The sequence below is a fragment of the Chelonoidis abingdonii genome, chromosome 8, assembly GCF_003597395.2.
Source record: "Chelonoidis abingdonii isolate Lonesome George chromosome 8, CheloAbing_2.0, whole genome shotgun sequence".
Lineage (NCBI taxonomy): Eukaryota > Metazoa > Chordata > Testudines > Testudinidae > Chelonoidis > Chelonoidis abingdonii.
This window is the reverse complement of record NC_133776.1, coordinates 63,867,085-63,884,452: the sequence shown is the minus strand read 5'-3', so window position 1 is coordinate 63,884,452 and position 17,368 is coordinate 63,867,085. Positions and strand designations below refer to the sequence as shown.

Here is a 17,368-nt window from a genome sequence, read left to right as displayed (position 1 = left end):
AGGTCAGCCCTCTGCATGTCCATTCCTCTCGGGCTGGCAGTTGCACTCATGCAGCAGGCAGTGAAAAACATGTCTCTTTGGGTGAGGATGGTTATGTAGTGTTGCAGCAAACCCCGGAGGGAAGCAGGTTAGGATGCTCCCAGTAAGAGAGGTTATTGAATTCAAGTGTTTTACCTACAGGTGGTCTGGCGAGCCATGGAACAGGAGTTCATACAACAGTATCAAGAGTTCGAGAACCTTATCCAGCACTGCTACCCAGGATCAGGGATCACAATGGACTTCACCATGGAGGACTTGCTGAACTATTTTATCTCCATCACTCAATCCAGCATGTGAAAGTAATTCCTGCTGGCTAGGCGCACGGTGAGAACAGCTCTCGCTGGTGCCAAGAAAGCTCCATCAGCAGCCAAGGAGCTGAAATGACCATGTGAAAATTTACTCTGGACTGACATTTGGCTCAAGAGTTCTTAGCCTAGGTTTAACCCAATATGGGGATCTACTGAATTAAAGGGGAACTTTCACAGTCATCAGCCTAAAAGTTGACCTTCCCTGAGAGTGGAAGCTTTGAGATTCCTCTTCCCCCAGCAGATCCATGCACAGCCAATAATAAGCTCAAACTGCTGGGTTTCTGTGACTCTCCTACAGCACTGCTGTGTAACATCCTGTCAGAGTGCGTGGCCATAGAAATCTCCTGTCAGAGCATCCCATGCTCATTAGACCCTTTCTGGGCAAGCACATCAGCTTCTTTATACCAAGTTGCACAGCACTGATCAGATGGGAGAAGGAGGCGAGATATATTTGCAACTCTGAACTTATGGATTTATAGTAGGGTCCAAGTGGGGATGTAATTTTTGGCCACTTTGACTATTTCCAGTTAATCTCTCTTCCGCATTCAACATACCCGGTTTTATATAAAACTAGAGATAGATCCATGGTTAACAATTTGGATCTGGATTTCAAACACCCCAAAATTTCAGGGAGTCTGGATCTAGGTGATTGGTGCAGCCCATTGTAAAACTAAGGATCATTTGTAAAATCTGAATATGGGTTTGGAATTCTAACACCCCTAATGTTTATGGTTGTTTGGGTTTGAGGTTTTGATTTAGGTCTGTCTATACAAAGCACAAAGTTTGTTTCCTTTCCATAGCCCAGCGTCTCCCACAATTCTGGTATGAATAGGCTATTTTCCTCCTATCTGCAGTTTCAACAGGTGGTTCAAAGCTGCAGCAGAGCCTGTGCTAGTCATGTCCCTTTCTCCTGCTTGCTGCCAGTTCTTCAGTTTCCACAGAAGCAGGCAAATGGCGGTTTGCTTCTCTCCTGTCCCTTTCTTTTAGATATATTTGTAGCCATTTTGGTGGCAGTTATAGGATTTGTGTTTATTTTCAAGTCTCCTCACCTCCTCCCAGTCAGGATCTAAGCAGCACCAGGGTCAGAGACACCCGGATAGGCCTCAGAGTCCAAAACCAGAGCAGCCCGTTCTCTCTTTGATATGGCTGAAATGAGCCATCTCTCTGCTTGCCAAGAACATTTCCACAGGCTTGCCCAATAGCAGCTGGACATGCCATAAGGGGTGGTTCTTGTTTCTTCCTTTGGCTGCATTGAAGCAAATGGATCCATGCTTATGAATGACGCACTGCAACATAAAGGGCTTTCCATCATACATATATGCATGCTGTTAGCCATCTCAAATGTTTCTTGATCTATCAATGCTGCTGTACAAAGAGTTTAAAAATAAGAATTATTTTTGTGACATTGTTATGAATGTTTCATTTCCTAGGATGGGACAAAAACTCTTGTGCAACCTGGAGCAATTTTCCAGGGATCTTCCCACTCTTATCTAATTTAGCTTGTCTGCCCCATTGACAGTATCACAAGATAATAAAATCCTTTCTGTGTTGGCCTCATTGCCTTGACCTGTTCTTATATCTCAATGTGGTCACCTCGTATTGTATGGGATGTCTACTCAGGCAGCCTTCCCTCATGGCACTGGGATGAATCTGAAGCTCTTGGCTCAATACAAAGTAAAATATTTTTTAAAAACCCTACCAAATTTTGTATGAATTTGGTGATAGAAAAAGACCTGATCCTTCCCCATTGAAGGGCATGGGGGCTCTGCCATTGACATCAGAGGGAGCAGGCCCAAAGATGGAAGAGGACAGCTGTAGAGCCGGCATATCATGGGCAGGAGTTATGCTAGTTTCCTCCCAACAGCTATGCCAATACACCTCATCCAGACATGTAGCACTCTCCTTTCAATTCCAAGCCTGAGCTTCTGCTAAGCTGAGGCTTCCTCTTGGGACAAACTTCGAGGTGGTGTTGTGAGAGGAACCAGTATCCACACAGCTCTAAAATGCTAACACAACCATACACATGATCATCCTGCACCTTCAGCTAGATTTCAGCCCTAATCCAACGGAGTCCAGATTTCCTGAGCTCCATGGCTCATTGCCAGACCTAGCTGTTTTCCCAAGCTGTCCTTGGGTTGTTGGGATATAGTGTGTGGAAGGAAGGGTCTTTGTGGGAGGTAGGAAGTTCATCCTGGATAGTGGTGCATCTGAATGTTGTGCTTTTCAGAAGATGCTTAGCTGTTTGGACAGGCACCTCCAAAGCATTTGGTTGTTATACATGTGTGCTAGGCACTCTACAGTCAAAGGAAAATGCAAGGACTAGGCAGTTCACCATTTCCCCAGTTTAAAAGTTCTCTCTCCTAGTCATAAGAGTATCATCTAGGCAGTATTAATGAGCAAGTCCTAAATCATATACAGGGATGTAGCAGCTCATAATGTCGTTCTCTGTTGGTTTTACAAAACATCTTTCACATGTAGCAGGTGCTGAAGAAACGAACTATCAAAGAAGATGACAAGTGCAGGACATGAGACCAGCAGTAATTGGGTAGAAGTCTGACATTTAAAAGGCTAATAGAGTCAGTGGCGTGAAGGTGAAACGAGAGCGTGTTCCACCAGCTTCGGGTAAGTGAGGGGTAGCCAGAGAACTGACGGGCTGAGAAGTTGAGAATAGGACCTCGGGCATGGCACACAAGTTTGTCGCTCCAGTTTTAGGCAGGGGTAACTCCACTGACATCACTGGCATGGAGCTGGAGTTACACCATGATGAACCATGAGCTCAGAAAACAGGTAGAGCAGCATGGATCAAATCACACAGATAAGGGAGAGCCAGAGAGTGGAAAATCTTGAACAAAGTGAAGGAAAGTCTACAGGTTCTCCTCAGGTTACTTGGTAGCCAGTGTGGCTGCTCGGAGAGGGATCCTGAGGTCCAGGGGACATGGATGCCACACCCAGAGACTCTAAACTCAGTAGTACTCACACAGGCCTTGTCGAAGTCCTATTAACACCACCACTAGGAGCAACATGGGGAGCTCTACAGTGGACAGGACATCAGAGTGTACCACCATGAACCTGCTTGACTGTGCATAATTGCAGGGATGAGCAATTCCTTCCCACCTCATTGATGCTCTAGTGTCCCCGGTGGCACTGAGTGTGCGCACAAACTGATGGGGCAATATGGCCTTTGCCTGTCTCAGAGGCACAGAGCGCCCCCTGGAGGCAGGGAAGGAGTGGGATGCACCTGGTAATTCCCAGGCAGGCACATCTTGCACAGCTGGGGTAAGCCCAAGAACTATAGCTGTGTGCCCCAGTTTCTGTTTTCCAGGAGCGCCCTGTAGCCTATGTTATTGCACAGGGAGCCCCTATTCTCTATTTTAGAAGCAACAAAGCTGGGGAAAATGCCTGAGATCTTTGGCCCCAACCTGGTCAGCTGCTTCGTACGAACAGATTCCAAGGTCTCCATGAAGGGGAGGGAGCAACGTTCAGAAGTCAGGCTGTTATGTATACTCACGCTATCTCTTCTCCTTGGGAACTCTGCTGCCAGCACAACTCAGCTCCGGGAACCAGGAAGTGGTTAGCTGAAGAGGACAGTGTTCTTTCAGGCTCTTTTGCTGAGTTTGCCTCTCTTCACGGCGTGCAGGTACTGGGCTTTTATTTTTTCCTACCAACATTTCACTCGTGTTCATTCCCTGAGATCAGACACTTAAATATTAACTCTAGAGGTGCAAACAGTGAGTCTGCAAATGGTTCTGAGGCTGGGGCGGGGGGAATTGCAAAGTGACAGGATGAGTCTTCAGACAGCAAACATCCTGAGTGCTTGCTTGATTGAAAATCAGCTCTTGCAAACACCAGAAAGCAAAGCCAATGTATCAGGATTCTGGGTGCTACATACGCAGCCCCAGAGGCATGTGTGGGACTTTGCAGAGACTGCATGCAATCTAAAGGGTGTTTGGTTCAGCATTTTTAAATGCTAGCTCAAGAAAGTGCCGGTGAATTTTTAATGGCAGCGTCACACTGCTTTTCACTGTAATTGGTGCAAACAGCAGGAGTGCCACAGATCTGGATAATTCTGAAGTCTTGCATATGTTATTTGTGAAATACTTTCTGCCTTTGTAACTCTAGTGGCCTCAGGATATCGCCTCCAGATCCCAGATTGTGACTTTGATATGAACAATGAGGACACTTGCCCAGATTTGCCCTCTGGGAATCTGGGCCAGGTTTTACAGCGAGCTTATGCCAGGCTGGGCAGGACTTGGAAACCTTATTTATACCTACCATTTTTCTCAAATTCACTCACTGCTGGAGCTGCACTAGTGGGAGGGCTAGCATAGATGGGCTACCAGGGCTTTTACTATGGTGCAGGCTAACCTTGAGAAATGCCAGTGTCCTTATAACATAGAAGTTCAGTGAGTGTGTATAAAGAGTCACACACTGCAGAAATGATCAATATAGTTCATATGGCAATTACATCATCCCCTATTAAATCTCAATGCCTTAGAATCATAGAATCATAGACTTTAAGGTCAGAAGGGACCATTATAATCATCTAGTCTGACCTCCTGCACAATGCAGGCCACAGAATCTCACCCACCCACTCCTATATCAAACCCCTAACCTATGTTTGAACTACTGAAGTCCTCAAATTGTGGATTAAAGACTTAAAGGTGCAGAGACTCCAGCAAGTGACCCATGCCCCACGCTGCAGAGGAAGGCAAAAACCCTCCAGGGCCTCTGCCATTCTGCCTTGGAGCAAAATTCCTTCTCAACACCAAAGATGGCAATCAGCTAAACTCTGAGCACGTGGGCAAGACTCACCAGCCAGACACCCAGGAAAGAATTCTCTGCAGTAACTCGGGCCTGGTCTACACTACGTGTTTAAACCGAATTTAGCAGCATTAAACCGATTTAACCCTGCACCCGTCCACACAACAAGGCCCTTTATATCGATATAAAGGGCTCTTTAAACCGGTTTCTATACTCCTCCCCGACGAGAGGAGTAGCACTGAAATCGGTATTGACTCCCTTGGAAGGCTGTTCCAGAACTTCACTCCTCTGATGGTTAGAAACTTTCGTCTAATTTCAAGTCTAAACTTCCTGATGGCCAGTTTATATCCATTTGTTCTTGTGTCCACATTGGTACTAAGCTTAAATAATTCCTCTCCCTCCCTGATATTTATCCCTCTGATATATTTATAGAGAGCAATCATATCTCCCTCAGCCCTTTTTGGTTAGGCTAAACAAGCCAAGCTCTTTGAGTCTCCTTTCATAAGACAGGTTTTCCATTCCTCGGATCATCCTAGTAGCCCTTCTCTGTACCTGTTCCAGTTTGAATTCATCCTTCTTAAACATGGGAGACCAGAACTGCACACAGTATTCCAGATGAGGTCTCACAGTGCCTTGTATAAATGGTACTAACACCTCCTTATCTCTACTGGAAATACCTCGCCTGATGCATCCCAAGACGCATTAGCTTTTTTCACGGCCATATCACATTGGCGGCTCATAGTCATCCTGTGATCAACCCAATACTCGAGGTCCTTCTCCTCCTCTGTTACTTCCAACTGATGTGTCCCCAGCTTATAACAAAATTCTTGTTATTAATCCCTAAATGCATGACCTTGCACTTTTCACTATTAAATTTCATCCTATTACTATTACTCCAGTTTACAAGGTCATCCAGATCTTCCTGTATGATATCCCGGTCCTTCTCTGTATTAGCAATACCTCCCAGCTTTGTGTCATCCGCAAACTTTATTAGCACATTCCCACTTTTGTGCCAAGGTCAGTAATAAAAAGATTAAATAAGATTGGTCCCAAAACTGATCCCTGAGAACTCCACTAGTAACCTCCCTCCAGCCTGACAGTTCACCTTTCAGTACGACCCGTTGTAGTCTCCCCTTTAACCAGTTCCTTATCCACCTTTCAATTTTTCATATTGATCCCCATCTTTTCCAATTTAACTAATAATTCCCCATGTGGAACGTATCAAATGCCTTACTGAAATCGAGGTAAATTAGATCCACTGCATTTCCTTTGTCTAAAAAATCTGTTACTTCTCAAAGAAGGAGATCAGGTTGGTTTGGCACGATCTACCTTTTGTAAAACCATGTTGTATTTTGTCCCAATTACCATTGACCTCAATGTCCTTAACTACTTTCTCCTTCAAATTTTTTTCCAAGACCTTGCATACTACAGATGTCAAACTAACAGGCCTGTAGTTACCGGATCACTTTTTTTCCTTTCTTAAAAATAGGAACTATGTTAGCAATTCTCCAGTCATACGGTACAACCCCTGAGTTTACAGATTCATTAAAAATTTCTTGCTAATGGGCTTGCAATTTCATGTGCCAGTTCCTTTAATATTCTTGGATGAAGATTATCTGGGCCCCCTGATTTAGTCCCATTAAGCTGTTCGAGTTTGGCTTCTACCTCGGATGTGGTAATATCTACCTCCATATCCTCATTCCCATTTGTCATCCTACCATTATCCCTAAGCTCCTCATTAGCCTCATTAAAGACTGAGGCAAAGTATTTGTTTAGATATTGGGCCATGCCTAGATTATCCTTACCTCCACTCCATCCTCAGTGTTTAGCAGTCCCACTTCTTCTTTCTTTGTTTTCTTCTTATTTATATGGCTATAGAACCTTTTACTATTGGTTTTAATTCCCTTTGCAAGGTCCAACTCTACATGGCTTTTGGCCTTTCTCACTTTATCCCTACATGTTCTGACCTCAATAAGGTAGCTTTCCTTGCTGATCCTCCCATCTTCCACTCCTTGTAGGCTTTCTGCTTTTTCTTAATCACCTCTCTGAGATGCTTGCTCATCCAGCTTGGTCTACAACTCCTGCCTATGAATTTTTTCCCCCTTTCTTGGGATGCAGGCTTCTGATAGTTTCTGCAACTTTGACTTGAAGTAATTCCAGGCCTCCTCCTCCACCTTTAGATCCACAAGTTCTTCAGTCCAATCCACTTCCCTAACTAATTTCCTTAATTTTTTAAAGTTAGCCCTTTTGAAATAAAAAACCCTAGTCCAGATCTATTTTTGTTTATCCTTCCATTTAGTTTGAACTGAATTAGCTCATGATCACTCGAACCAAGGTTGTCCCCTACAACCATTTCTTCTATGAGGTCCTCACTACTCACCAAAACCAAATCTAAAATGGCATCCCCTCTTGTTGGTTCAGCAACTACTTGGTGAAGGAATCCATCAGCTATCACATCCAGGAAAATCTGAGCCCTATTATTATTACTAGCACTTTGTCCTCCAGTCTATATCTGGGAAGTTAAAGTCTCCCATGATCACACACAATTCCCATTAGTATTTACTTCATTAAAAACATTAAAGAGGTCTCTATCCATATCCAAATCAGATCCCTGGTGGTCTGTAGCACACCCCAAGCACTATCTCAGGGAGGCTCTAGTAGCTTTCTTCCCAATGTGATTTTTGCCCAGACAGACTCTGTCTTATCCATTCCATCCCTTATTTCTTTACAGTCTACCTCATCATTGATATACAATGCTACTCCACCACCTTTGCCTTTATTTCTGTCTTTCCTAAACAGCACATACCCTTCAATACCTGTACTCCAGTCATGACTACTATTCCACCATGTTTCTGTTATCCCTATAATATCTGGTTTCACTTCCTGCACCAGTAACTCTAGTTCCTCCATTTTGTTACCTAGGCTCCTCGCATTAGTGTACAAACATCTTAATTTTTGCTGTTTGGCTTCACTCACATTCTTTACCCGATTAGGCACAGACATTCTACACCAGTATCACCTATTAGACTGGTATCTACTACACTACCCTTCCTCCTTATGTCCATTCTCCTACCCATGGCTGTATCCTTTCTTACTTCTTTTTTCTTCCCTCTCAATGTTAAAATCCAGCATGGAGATTACCTGGACATCTCCCAACCATCATCTCCCCAATTCCTAGTTTAAAGCTCTCTTAATCAGTTGTGCCAGCTTCCATCCTAGAACTCTATTTCCCTCCCTATTCAGATGAAGTCCATCCCAAGACAACAGTCCTCTGTCCATGAATGCCTCCCCATGGCCATACATCCCCAAACCCTTCTTATAGCACCGCTGCCTGAGCCATCTGTTGATCATCATAATCTTGTCACACTTTTGTTGCCCTTCTCTAGGAACAGGCAGAATCCCACTGAAGATCACCTAAGCCTTGATTTCCTTAAGCATCTTCCCCAGCTTGGCAGTCTCCCTTGATACATTCCAGTGAGAATCTAGCCGTATCATTCGTTCCCACAGGCAGGACCATCAGTGGATTCTTTCCCACTCCCATTAGGATCCTCTTCAGCCTCAGGTCCACATCCCGTATCTTAGCACCCGGCAGACAACACACCCTTCTGTTCTCTGGATCAGTTCTGGTTACAGGCCTGTCTATTCCTCTTAGTAAGGAGTTCCCAGTCATGTAGACCTGTCTTTTCCTGGTGATGGTGCGATTCTCCGGTCTATCCCCTGTTTCCTCTGGCTGCAGATCCTCTCGATTCCTATTCACCCTTGCAATCCTCCGCAACCCATCCCGTATCCTCCTGGGGCTCATATTTGGTGGTGTTATCTCCACTGACTCTTCCCCTCTTCCTATAAGACTAGCTGCTCTTCTCTTCTTCCTTGCCCTCTCACCTTCAGCGACCACCTCCTGTGCCCCTTCATTTTCCAGCTCTAACCTTTGATTTGTTTATGTCATGGCTGGCCCCAAATAAAAGGTTATGGGTTGTAGGTGGTGTTTTTGTCACTTGATAATGGAAAGGACTGAGAGGGTTTACTTTCCCCCATTGTTATTGTTTTTTCAACCTTAGAAAAATCAGGACCATCAAGTCTACTGTGTGTTAGTTTTGGTGGGAGATTAGTTGAGGGCCTCAGAAAAGAGGATTATGACTTATGTCAGAACTTAATTCAAGTGTTGGACCTTTAACAAAGAGAACTCTTTTCCCGACTGTTAGTTGAGTGTTTGAGTTAAACAGATAAAAACACAGGCTTTAGCATTTTGAATTAAAACTATTTCCCTTTTTGATTAAAGAGATTTTGCTTACATGTTATTGATGATGGCATTATCTTCCTGGTTCTTCAGTGGCACATAGTCTTCCATGCTAGACAAGACCTGAATATCTCTTGTAAAATCAATCAGAAAAAGAAATGAAAACCTCTCAAATAGTGCTATTTTCCCTCTGCAGGTTGATTCAAAAGCATCCCCAGTCCCTGGAGAAACAAACATTTTGCATTACTGAGTCAAGTAACTTCAGTCTGCTGGTAATCTGTGTTTCTCTAAGTGTAATAGGGAGCCCTGCGCTGTAGGGCAGTGATTTACAACCTTTTTGGGCTCAGACTCCATTTGTAAATGGCCTGTCTCTGGTGTGCTAGTGCGCCTTTGTCTCTGAGAAAATAGTGAGTGCTACCCAGAACTACAACATATTCAGTAACAATCATATAGCAAATTTCATAATTTTACATGCAGTGATTTTACACACATTTCAATGGAATGATAATATTCAGCAGATTATGAGTTTGCAAATGATACCTCACAAGGCATACTTCGTACAAAATAAATCATAACCTTACAAAACTGGTGAACAGGGAGTACAGGGGTTCATATGGGTTACAGGCCGTCACCAGGGGTTCCCAGTAGGAAGAGCAAGGTTTCAGTCCAGTTGGAAAGGCCGAGGTGGCAAAAGGGCAGAAGAAGACTGATAGAGAATCCAGGCATGGTTGAAGGTGATAAGGGCTGTTACCAGATTTGCCTGCTATTTTGGGGTACACTTATTTGTTAGGGTTACTCTTCTGGGAGGTGTGTGCTGTAATTCTATCAGTGTAATGCTAGTGTCACTTGTGTTTTCATATGGAGCTCTACTTCTCCCTTCTGTAAGTCCCCTCCCAATGGAGCTATTCTGCAGGACCTAGGTTCCCCAGGGCTGAGTTCCTCCAGCCCCAGAATCAAACAAACATACACACACACACACACATTAACAGAGCATGCCTGAGCAGACTAGGTGAATCAACACTCCTGAGCTGATCCCTTATATGTCCCTGGACTCAGCAGGCTGGGTCAAGGGGCACTTCCAAGCTGCCACCTCCATATGCCACATGCACCGCACTGAAATAGAGCACGCCTGAGCAGCTGGGTAAAGCAGCACTTCCAAGCTGCCACCTTCATATGTCCCAGGTTCAGCATGTCCCAATCCCCACTTTCACGTTACAATTGTTCTGGTAGTAACGCACTGGATGAGCAAAACCCACAGGATTTTTGGGCGCTACAGGGATCTTTATCTTAGGGAAGAGGAGAGTTGCTGCAGAGTGAATGAGGAAGCCAAAAACACAAAAGAGAGAGAGAGGGAGAGACAGGGAAGCAATCAGCTGAACCATACAAGTTATTTATTGCCAGGTAATAACCATACAAGGAGAGGCAAACAAACAAAACAGTTACAATATTAAATCTAACTTAAATTTTATTACAAAGGTCAGGTTTAGAAAACTGTAACTGATCATACAAGTCAGGATTAGAAAGATATACTTAGAGTAGAAAAGGAAAAAAAAAAGAGAGAAAGATTTGGGTTCTCACCATTCCGTGAAGCTTGAACCAGTCAGGGGTCCCAGGTGGTGGGTGAGGGTCCGGAGTGCTCGAGACAGGCAGAGCCTCCAGTGTGATCAGTCAGGAGAAGATGAAGTCCCAGTGGAATTGATGCAGATTTTGGATCCAGGTATCAGAACCTTACTTGAGCGTGGGTAGAGGTTTTTGTAGGGAAACAACAATGGTTCAAGGGAGGAGACTAGATTTGTTTTTGGGCAAACTGATGGCTCAGGGAAGTATACCAAAGTTGTTTTGTTCAGGCTAGACCAGTGGTTTTGAAAGTTTGGGTCGCAACCCAGTACTGGGTTGTGGAATGCAAGGCACTGGGTCACCTTGCTCTGCACCCAAGGACCCTGGCAGCTGGCCAGTAAAAACTAGTAGTCCCTACTCAGAAGTACTCAGCGGCAGGTCCGGCCTATAGGCAGGGGGGCCACGGGATTCCGTGCGCTGCCCCACCCCGAGCACCAGCTCCACACTCACATTGGCTGGTTCCTGGCCAATGGGAGCTTGGGAGGAAGGTGCTGCGGGCAAGAGATGTGCAGAGCTGCTTGCACACCTCTGCCTAGGAGCTGGACCTGCTGGTCACTTCTGGGGTGCAGCGCAGTTTGCAGTGCCAGGACAGGTGGGAAGCCTGCCTCTGCACCCCAGCTGCACCGCTAACCAGGAGCTGCCAGAGATAAGCCCCAAGAACACAGAGCTAACAGGTAACAAGGGTGGTATGTGAGGCAAGGGAAGAGACATCTTGAACTTTCATGACTGCTTGCACTGGGGTGAGAAATGGACTATGTGGTTCAGATTTGTGTTATGTACTGCATTGCACAAAGGCTTTTATAACAAACTAACCCAAAGGCAGGTATTACAGTGTCAAGCGAGCCTGAAGTGAAGTTATTGGGTTAGCTGAGAGGGAAAACTGAGGTTGGCACCATTGTAGTAACACAGCCTGCCTCAGGAGGGTGCTCTAGTCAGGATTGCCTCATGACTGTATCATATGTTGATAGGGTAACTGTCAGTCATCCCATCTGCCCCTGCTCCTAGCCATCACTCATTGGCTGATTCCTCTAGGGCCTGACACAAAGTCCATTGACGTTAATGGAAAATCTCTCATTAATTTCAGTGGGCTTTGAATCGGGCATCACAAGACAGATGAGTCTTGAGGAAGCATTTCAAGGAGAACATATTTTTCATGTGTCAACCACAGGCCGAAAGAAAACCAAACTTTGGCTTCTGCTTGCATTTAATTAGCCCCATGTCTCCAGCCAGCCCAACTAGGAAATGACCTGGTAGCAAGTCCTTGCAACTCACTAACCTTATTTGTACTTGGTTTTAGTCTCAGGTTCCTGGTTTTCAGATGATGTCCTGGCAAGAGAAGCATGAGGGCCCCCATCCATGTCTTATCCGTCAACTGGATCACCTGGTGTTGACTGTGAAGAGCATTGAGGACACCATAGGCTTTTATTCCAAAGTCCTGGGTATGGAAGTGGTCACTTTCAAGGTAATCTGAGGGGCAAGATAGAGCTGGGATATTCTGAGTTCTAGTCCTGCTTCTGCCATTGACTTATTGTGTCACTGTGAGCAAGGCATCTCTATTTTCCCATCTGTAGAGTGAGGATTGTAGGAACTGTCAGCCCATGGCCCATCTGACTGAGTGTCCTGTCTCTGACACAAGTCAGTAGCAGCTTAGTCAGAGGCAGGTCCAGAAGACCCTACAGCAGGAAGTAATGGAAGAACCTGCCTCTAGAGCAGAGGTTCTCAAACTTTTCATATTGCATACCCCCTTCCAGATCTACCAGCTGCCCGCGTACCCCTACCCTTCTCCTTACTGATACTTTGAGTGCTCTTCTTTAACACTACCTGTCTTTAGCTATCTCTCTATACTGGACTGTTACATACAGATATAGTTATAGTGCGATGTACGCAACTGAAAAAAAACCCATTAAGTCCTGAGCTCAGTTAGACTGGACAGTTGCTGGGCAACGGAACCCATGCTGTACAGTGATTGGAGGTGAGGGCTCTGTACATCAGCGTCTCTGTGTATCTGTGTTCTTATTGGTACATCTTGAAGTAGATTCACTACAGTATTTTATATAACAAATTCCCAAAGAGTTTTAAAGGTTCATCTGAGTAGCCTATTATGAGAATGCAAAAAATAAAATAATGAATAAATAAAATCCACCATTACACAATTTCTCCCGCGTATCCCCCCACCCCCGAGATGTTTCGCATGCCCCCAGGAGGATGCATACCACAGTTTGGGAAGCCCTGTTCTAAAGGAAGTTTCCTCCTGACCCTCAATAGCCAGAGTTCAGGGCCTATGCCTTGAAGCAGGATAGCTTATACCCCAGAGGCCCCTAAGCCCTTTACTTCTTGAGTTGCTTGACATTTTTGGAATTTTGACAGACACACAGGGGAACAAAGAAACTGACATTTTCACAGTTCCCCCCTACCCGTTTCCCAGTTCTAGAGCAGCTTGCAGTGCTTTGAAGTTAGACATTTCAGCAAAGTTTCAAATTTGGACCAAAAAACAGAAATCCATTTGTGTTTGTTTGGTTAAATTCACTTTTTTAAAAAACCAGCGTCACCTCATAGAGCCACTGGGAGGCCTGGTTAGTTCCTAGGTGACATTTCCAAAGATGTGTAGCAGCAGTTAGGCACCAAACTGTCATTTGGGTCTTTGAAATTCTCCCTCTCCTCCCATGTCTGTAAAGCTATAGCAGTGCTAAGACCTCACTCCTGTGACCCTTGTTGTGCTATGGAACAGAAGTTCCACCTGATTTCCAGAAGGGGGTGACACTGAGTACAGAAATGGAACACTTCCTACTTATCAAAGGCGACTCCTCCTGTTCTCTCAGAGCAGTATCGCTGGTGCTATGAACAGGTGGCTCACTCCCCAGCCCAGGGTTTTCCTTGCAATCCTGGCATTCAGCACAGCGGGTCTCTGTTTGACAGTGCATTGATCCTTTCCTTCCCTTGGTGACAGGGCAACCGGAAAGCGCTACGTTTCGGGAACCAAAAGTTTAACCTCCACGAGGCTGGGAAGGAGTTTGAACCCAAGGCTCGCAGACCAGTTCCTGGTTCCACAGATGTCTGTCTGATCACAGACACCTCGCTAGACCAGCTAGTGGGACACCTGAAGGTTGGGAAAACTGTGTTTCTCCCAAGTAGCAACGTGTTTCATGGGATGCTACCATAGGCCTGATGTGAATGAATAAACCCAGGGGTATGATAGATTAACGGGGCTAACAAACTTCCCTGTCATCTTGGAGACCTGGTGCCCAATTCAGTCAGCTTGTGCTTACAGCAGTGTAAATCAGGAGTAATTCCACTCAGGTCAATGGGGTTGTAAGGAAGAGGAGAACCAGACACCAGGAGTTCAGTGTGTGAACATGAATCTCCTGGCTTTGTAGTGCTCTATATCACAAAACCTCATCCTTTGCGATACATTTGAAAATCTCTGGATAACAGGTTCAGTGCTGGAGTAGCAGGGAGTATGGGGGTAGGACAGGGTCTATGGGACTAGATTGAGGGGCATCGTCATAACTGTGCGTGGGAACCCCAGGACTGGAATAGCAGATGGGGCTGCAGATCAGCAGCAAAGACATGCCTGGGGAACATGGACTGGAATAGCTGGGGGAGCTGTGAGACAGGATTGAAGGGCATCTGCAGAGCTGTGGTGAAGGGAGACTAAGGGCAGGACTGGAAAGTAGTGCATATTTCAGAGCAGGGATGAGGTAAGGTGGCAGAGGCATACAGAACCCCCAGTCCTGGGACAGCAGGGCCCAGTACCTGCCAAAATATTACTCGCCAGTGTTATTTATCTCTTCCCTTCAGAACACAAAACCCATCATCTACTAGTCTATGTAATTGGCCCTTCCTTCTGTCCATACACCATGTGTCCAGCCCCATCCACCCACAATGCCTTGCAGTCCAACCTAGCTCAGTTGTGTGTCTCTTTATCTTCTCTGCTAGACAGCACAAGGAACTCATAAGGAACAAGGAGCCGCACCAGCACTGCTGTGCTGTATGGATCACTGTCAGGGACAACTGACGGCCTAGCTGGTTGCGCAGGTCTGCAGAGCATTTGCCACTGAACTCAAGAGATTCTCTTCATTAAGTCCATGGAAGTCACTCAGAGCAGAAAGCACATCATTAATCAGTGAGATGAATTTAGATCAGGAGTCGGCAACCTTTCAGAAGTGGTGTGCCGAGTCTTCATTTATTCACTCTAATTTAAGGTTTCACTTGCCAGTAATACATTTTAACGTTTTTAGAAGGTCTCTTTCTAGAAGTCTATAATATATAACTAAACTATTGTTGTATGTAAGTAAATAAGGTTTTTAAAATGTTTAAAAGGATTCATTTAAAATTAAATTAAAATGCAGACCCCCCTGGACTGGTGGCCAGGACCCAGGCAGTGTGAGTCCCACTGAAAATCAGCTCGCGTGCTGCCTTTGGTACTCGAGCCATAGGTTGCCCACCCCTGATTTAGATGTTCTCAAGGAAGACACCATATAGAACTGGAGATTGGGAGATTTCAGATTTTCTTACTATTCAGCATGAGATCTGTCACCCAGCCATCTGCCTGGGAAATCCAACTCTAAGCACTATGGGGCTCATGGGGCTGGGCAGTTAGACCTGTGCCTTCTTGAAGGTCCATTTCATTACCTGGATGACTCTCTGCTTCCTACACCCACACCCCCTGCCCATAGACAGATAAACCCAGGGATGTGGCAGATTAAGGGGTTAATGCAATAATAGCCTTAGCTCTGGAGACTTGTATTCAAAGCCTAGCTTAGCTCACCAGTGAACCTGAATCTATTGGTTGTGTCCGGTTCCCCTTTCTAGTGCTGAACACTGAACAGGTTTTCTGCCAGTACGTGCAGCCATCGAGTGCCACAGGCTGGCACCACAGGGTTCGAGAGCAGCTAGCACCCTGCTTGGCAACACCTAGTGCCATGCTCTTCACCATCTGCCCCTCTCCTGGGGAAGGGCACGGCAACACTGCTAAATCAGAACAGCCATTGCCAGAGAGCTGCTTGGACAATGGCTCCACCATCTGCCGGAGGGGGGAACTATTGTTAATGCTGAAAACCAAACAGACCTTCCCTCTCCTTGCAGGCCTGTGGTGTGACTATTGAAGAAGGCCCAGTGCCCAGAACTGGTGCCATTGGTCCAATCACATCCATCTACTTCCGAGACCCAGATGAAAACCTGATTGAGGTTTCCACCTACAGCACTGATTTGGCTATCGACGGAGTGAAGCATTAGCCACAATCCTCCTTCCACACACACACCCCCAACCTCCTCAACACTAGAGGCAAGCAAAGGAGGCTGTGATTTTGCTTTGTTCATTTGCAGTGCATTGTAGGATGGGGTTTGAGAATACATCAGTTTGTGTCCATGTCCATTCTGCCAGGCTCCTGATATAGCGGGACATATCAGGCGTCACGCCCAAAGGAAACCTGCACAACACATTCAAAAGATGAGCCAGGGCTGGGAGCTTAAATTCATGAGTCTTCTAGACACTAAAAATCAGGGACTGCACAGAGACACTGGATTTATGACTTATTACAACAATCTGCTACCCACTAACTCCCCCCACTTTTTGTCCTATGACTGCAAAGGTGTTAACTCTACCTTGAAAAGTCCCATGCAATATGTGCTAACTACTTATGCTAAACAATCTGTTCCACTGTTCATTTGCAGTGATGCTGGGAGCACCTTTCCCAGCCCTGAAGAAGAGCTCTAGGTAGCTCACAGCCTGGCTTTCCCACCAACAGACATTTTCCTAGATGGTAAATTCCCTGGGGCAGGGACTATCTTTTTGTTCTGTGTTTGTACAGCACCTAGTGCAGCAGGGTCCTGATCCATGAATGGTGCTTTGAGGCACTAATGGAATGCAACTTCTAAAGCAATCCTAAGTAGGGCTGTCATAAACAGATAGCTAAGGGTTAATGTTTCTTTTACCTGTAAAGGGTTAACAAAGAGAACCAAACACCTGACCAGAGGACCAATCAGGAAACCGGATTTTTCAAAGCTCAGGGAGGGAATGTTTGGGTCCTGTTCTTTGTCTGGCTCTCACATGAAGGGATTTCTATCTTCAAGCTTCTAATCTTCAGTTTCAAAGTTGTTAAGGTACAAAGGAGAAAACAATAGGCCTGTATTAGGTTTTTTTTTTATTTAACTGTGTGTAGTTGCTTGGAACTGTTTAAATTGTATCTCCTTTTTGAATAGGCTGTTTATTCATTTGTTTTTAAGCAATTGGACACCTGTATTTTGTCACCTTGATACAGAGAAATATTTTATTGTCTTTCTCTTTTTATTAAAGCTTTCTTTTAAATGTTTGAGTTTTTCTCTGGTTAGGCTAAGGACGAAGGGAGGGGTAAATATCTTTGTGTTACTTAGACTAGGTTTGGAATCTGCGTAGCTCTGGGTGAGG

At 45.2% G+C, this 17,368-nt stretch overlaps 2 protein-coding genes across 2 annotated transcripts in view; both read left to right on the top strand.

Annotated features, from left to right (window-relative positions):
• Positions 1-1,752, top strand: part of LOC116839988 (exocyst complex component 1-like) — a 63,561-nt gene extending 61,809 nt beyond the window's left edge. Inside the window, exon 18 of the mRNA XM_032806324.1 lies at positions 181-1,752. Within this exon, the coding sequence (XP_032662215.1) occupies positions 181-336 (156 nt within the window). The 3' untranslated portion in view covers positions 337-1,752. The remainder of the gene's footprint in view (positions 1-180) is intronic.
• Positions 1,753-3,884: 2,132 nt separating this feature from the next.
• Positions 3,885-16,851, top strand: GLOD5 (glyoxalase domain containing 5). Its single transcript, XM_075069002.1, has 4 exons — positions 3,885-3,984; positions 12,260-12,424; positions 13,910-14,065; positions 16,048-16,851. Exons 2-4 carry the CDS (start codon positions 12,281-12,283, stop codon positions 16,195-16,197), a joined length of 450 nt encoding a protein of 149 aa, XP_074925103.1. The 5' UTR covers positions 3,885-3,984; positions 12,260-12,280; the 3' UTR covers positions 16,198-16,851.
• The last annotated feature ends 517 nt before the right edge of the window (positions 16,852-17,368 follow it).

Excerpts from the sequence above, each read along its gene's own strand:
- GLOD5 (XM_075069002.1), top strand. The coding sequence starts at position 12,281 with ATGATGTCCTGGCAAGAGAAGCATGAGGGCCCCCATCCATGTCTTATC. Across the intron at positions 12,425-13,909 it reads TGGAAGTGGTCACTTTCAAG|GGCAACCGGAAAGCGCTACG; the intron begins GTAATCTGAGGG and ends CCTTGGTGACAG. Across the intron at positions 14,066-16,047 it reads AGCTAGTGGGACACCTGAAG|GCCTGTGGTGTGACTATTGA; the intron begins GTTGGGAAAACT and ends CTCTCCTTGCAG.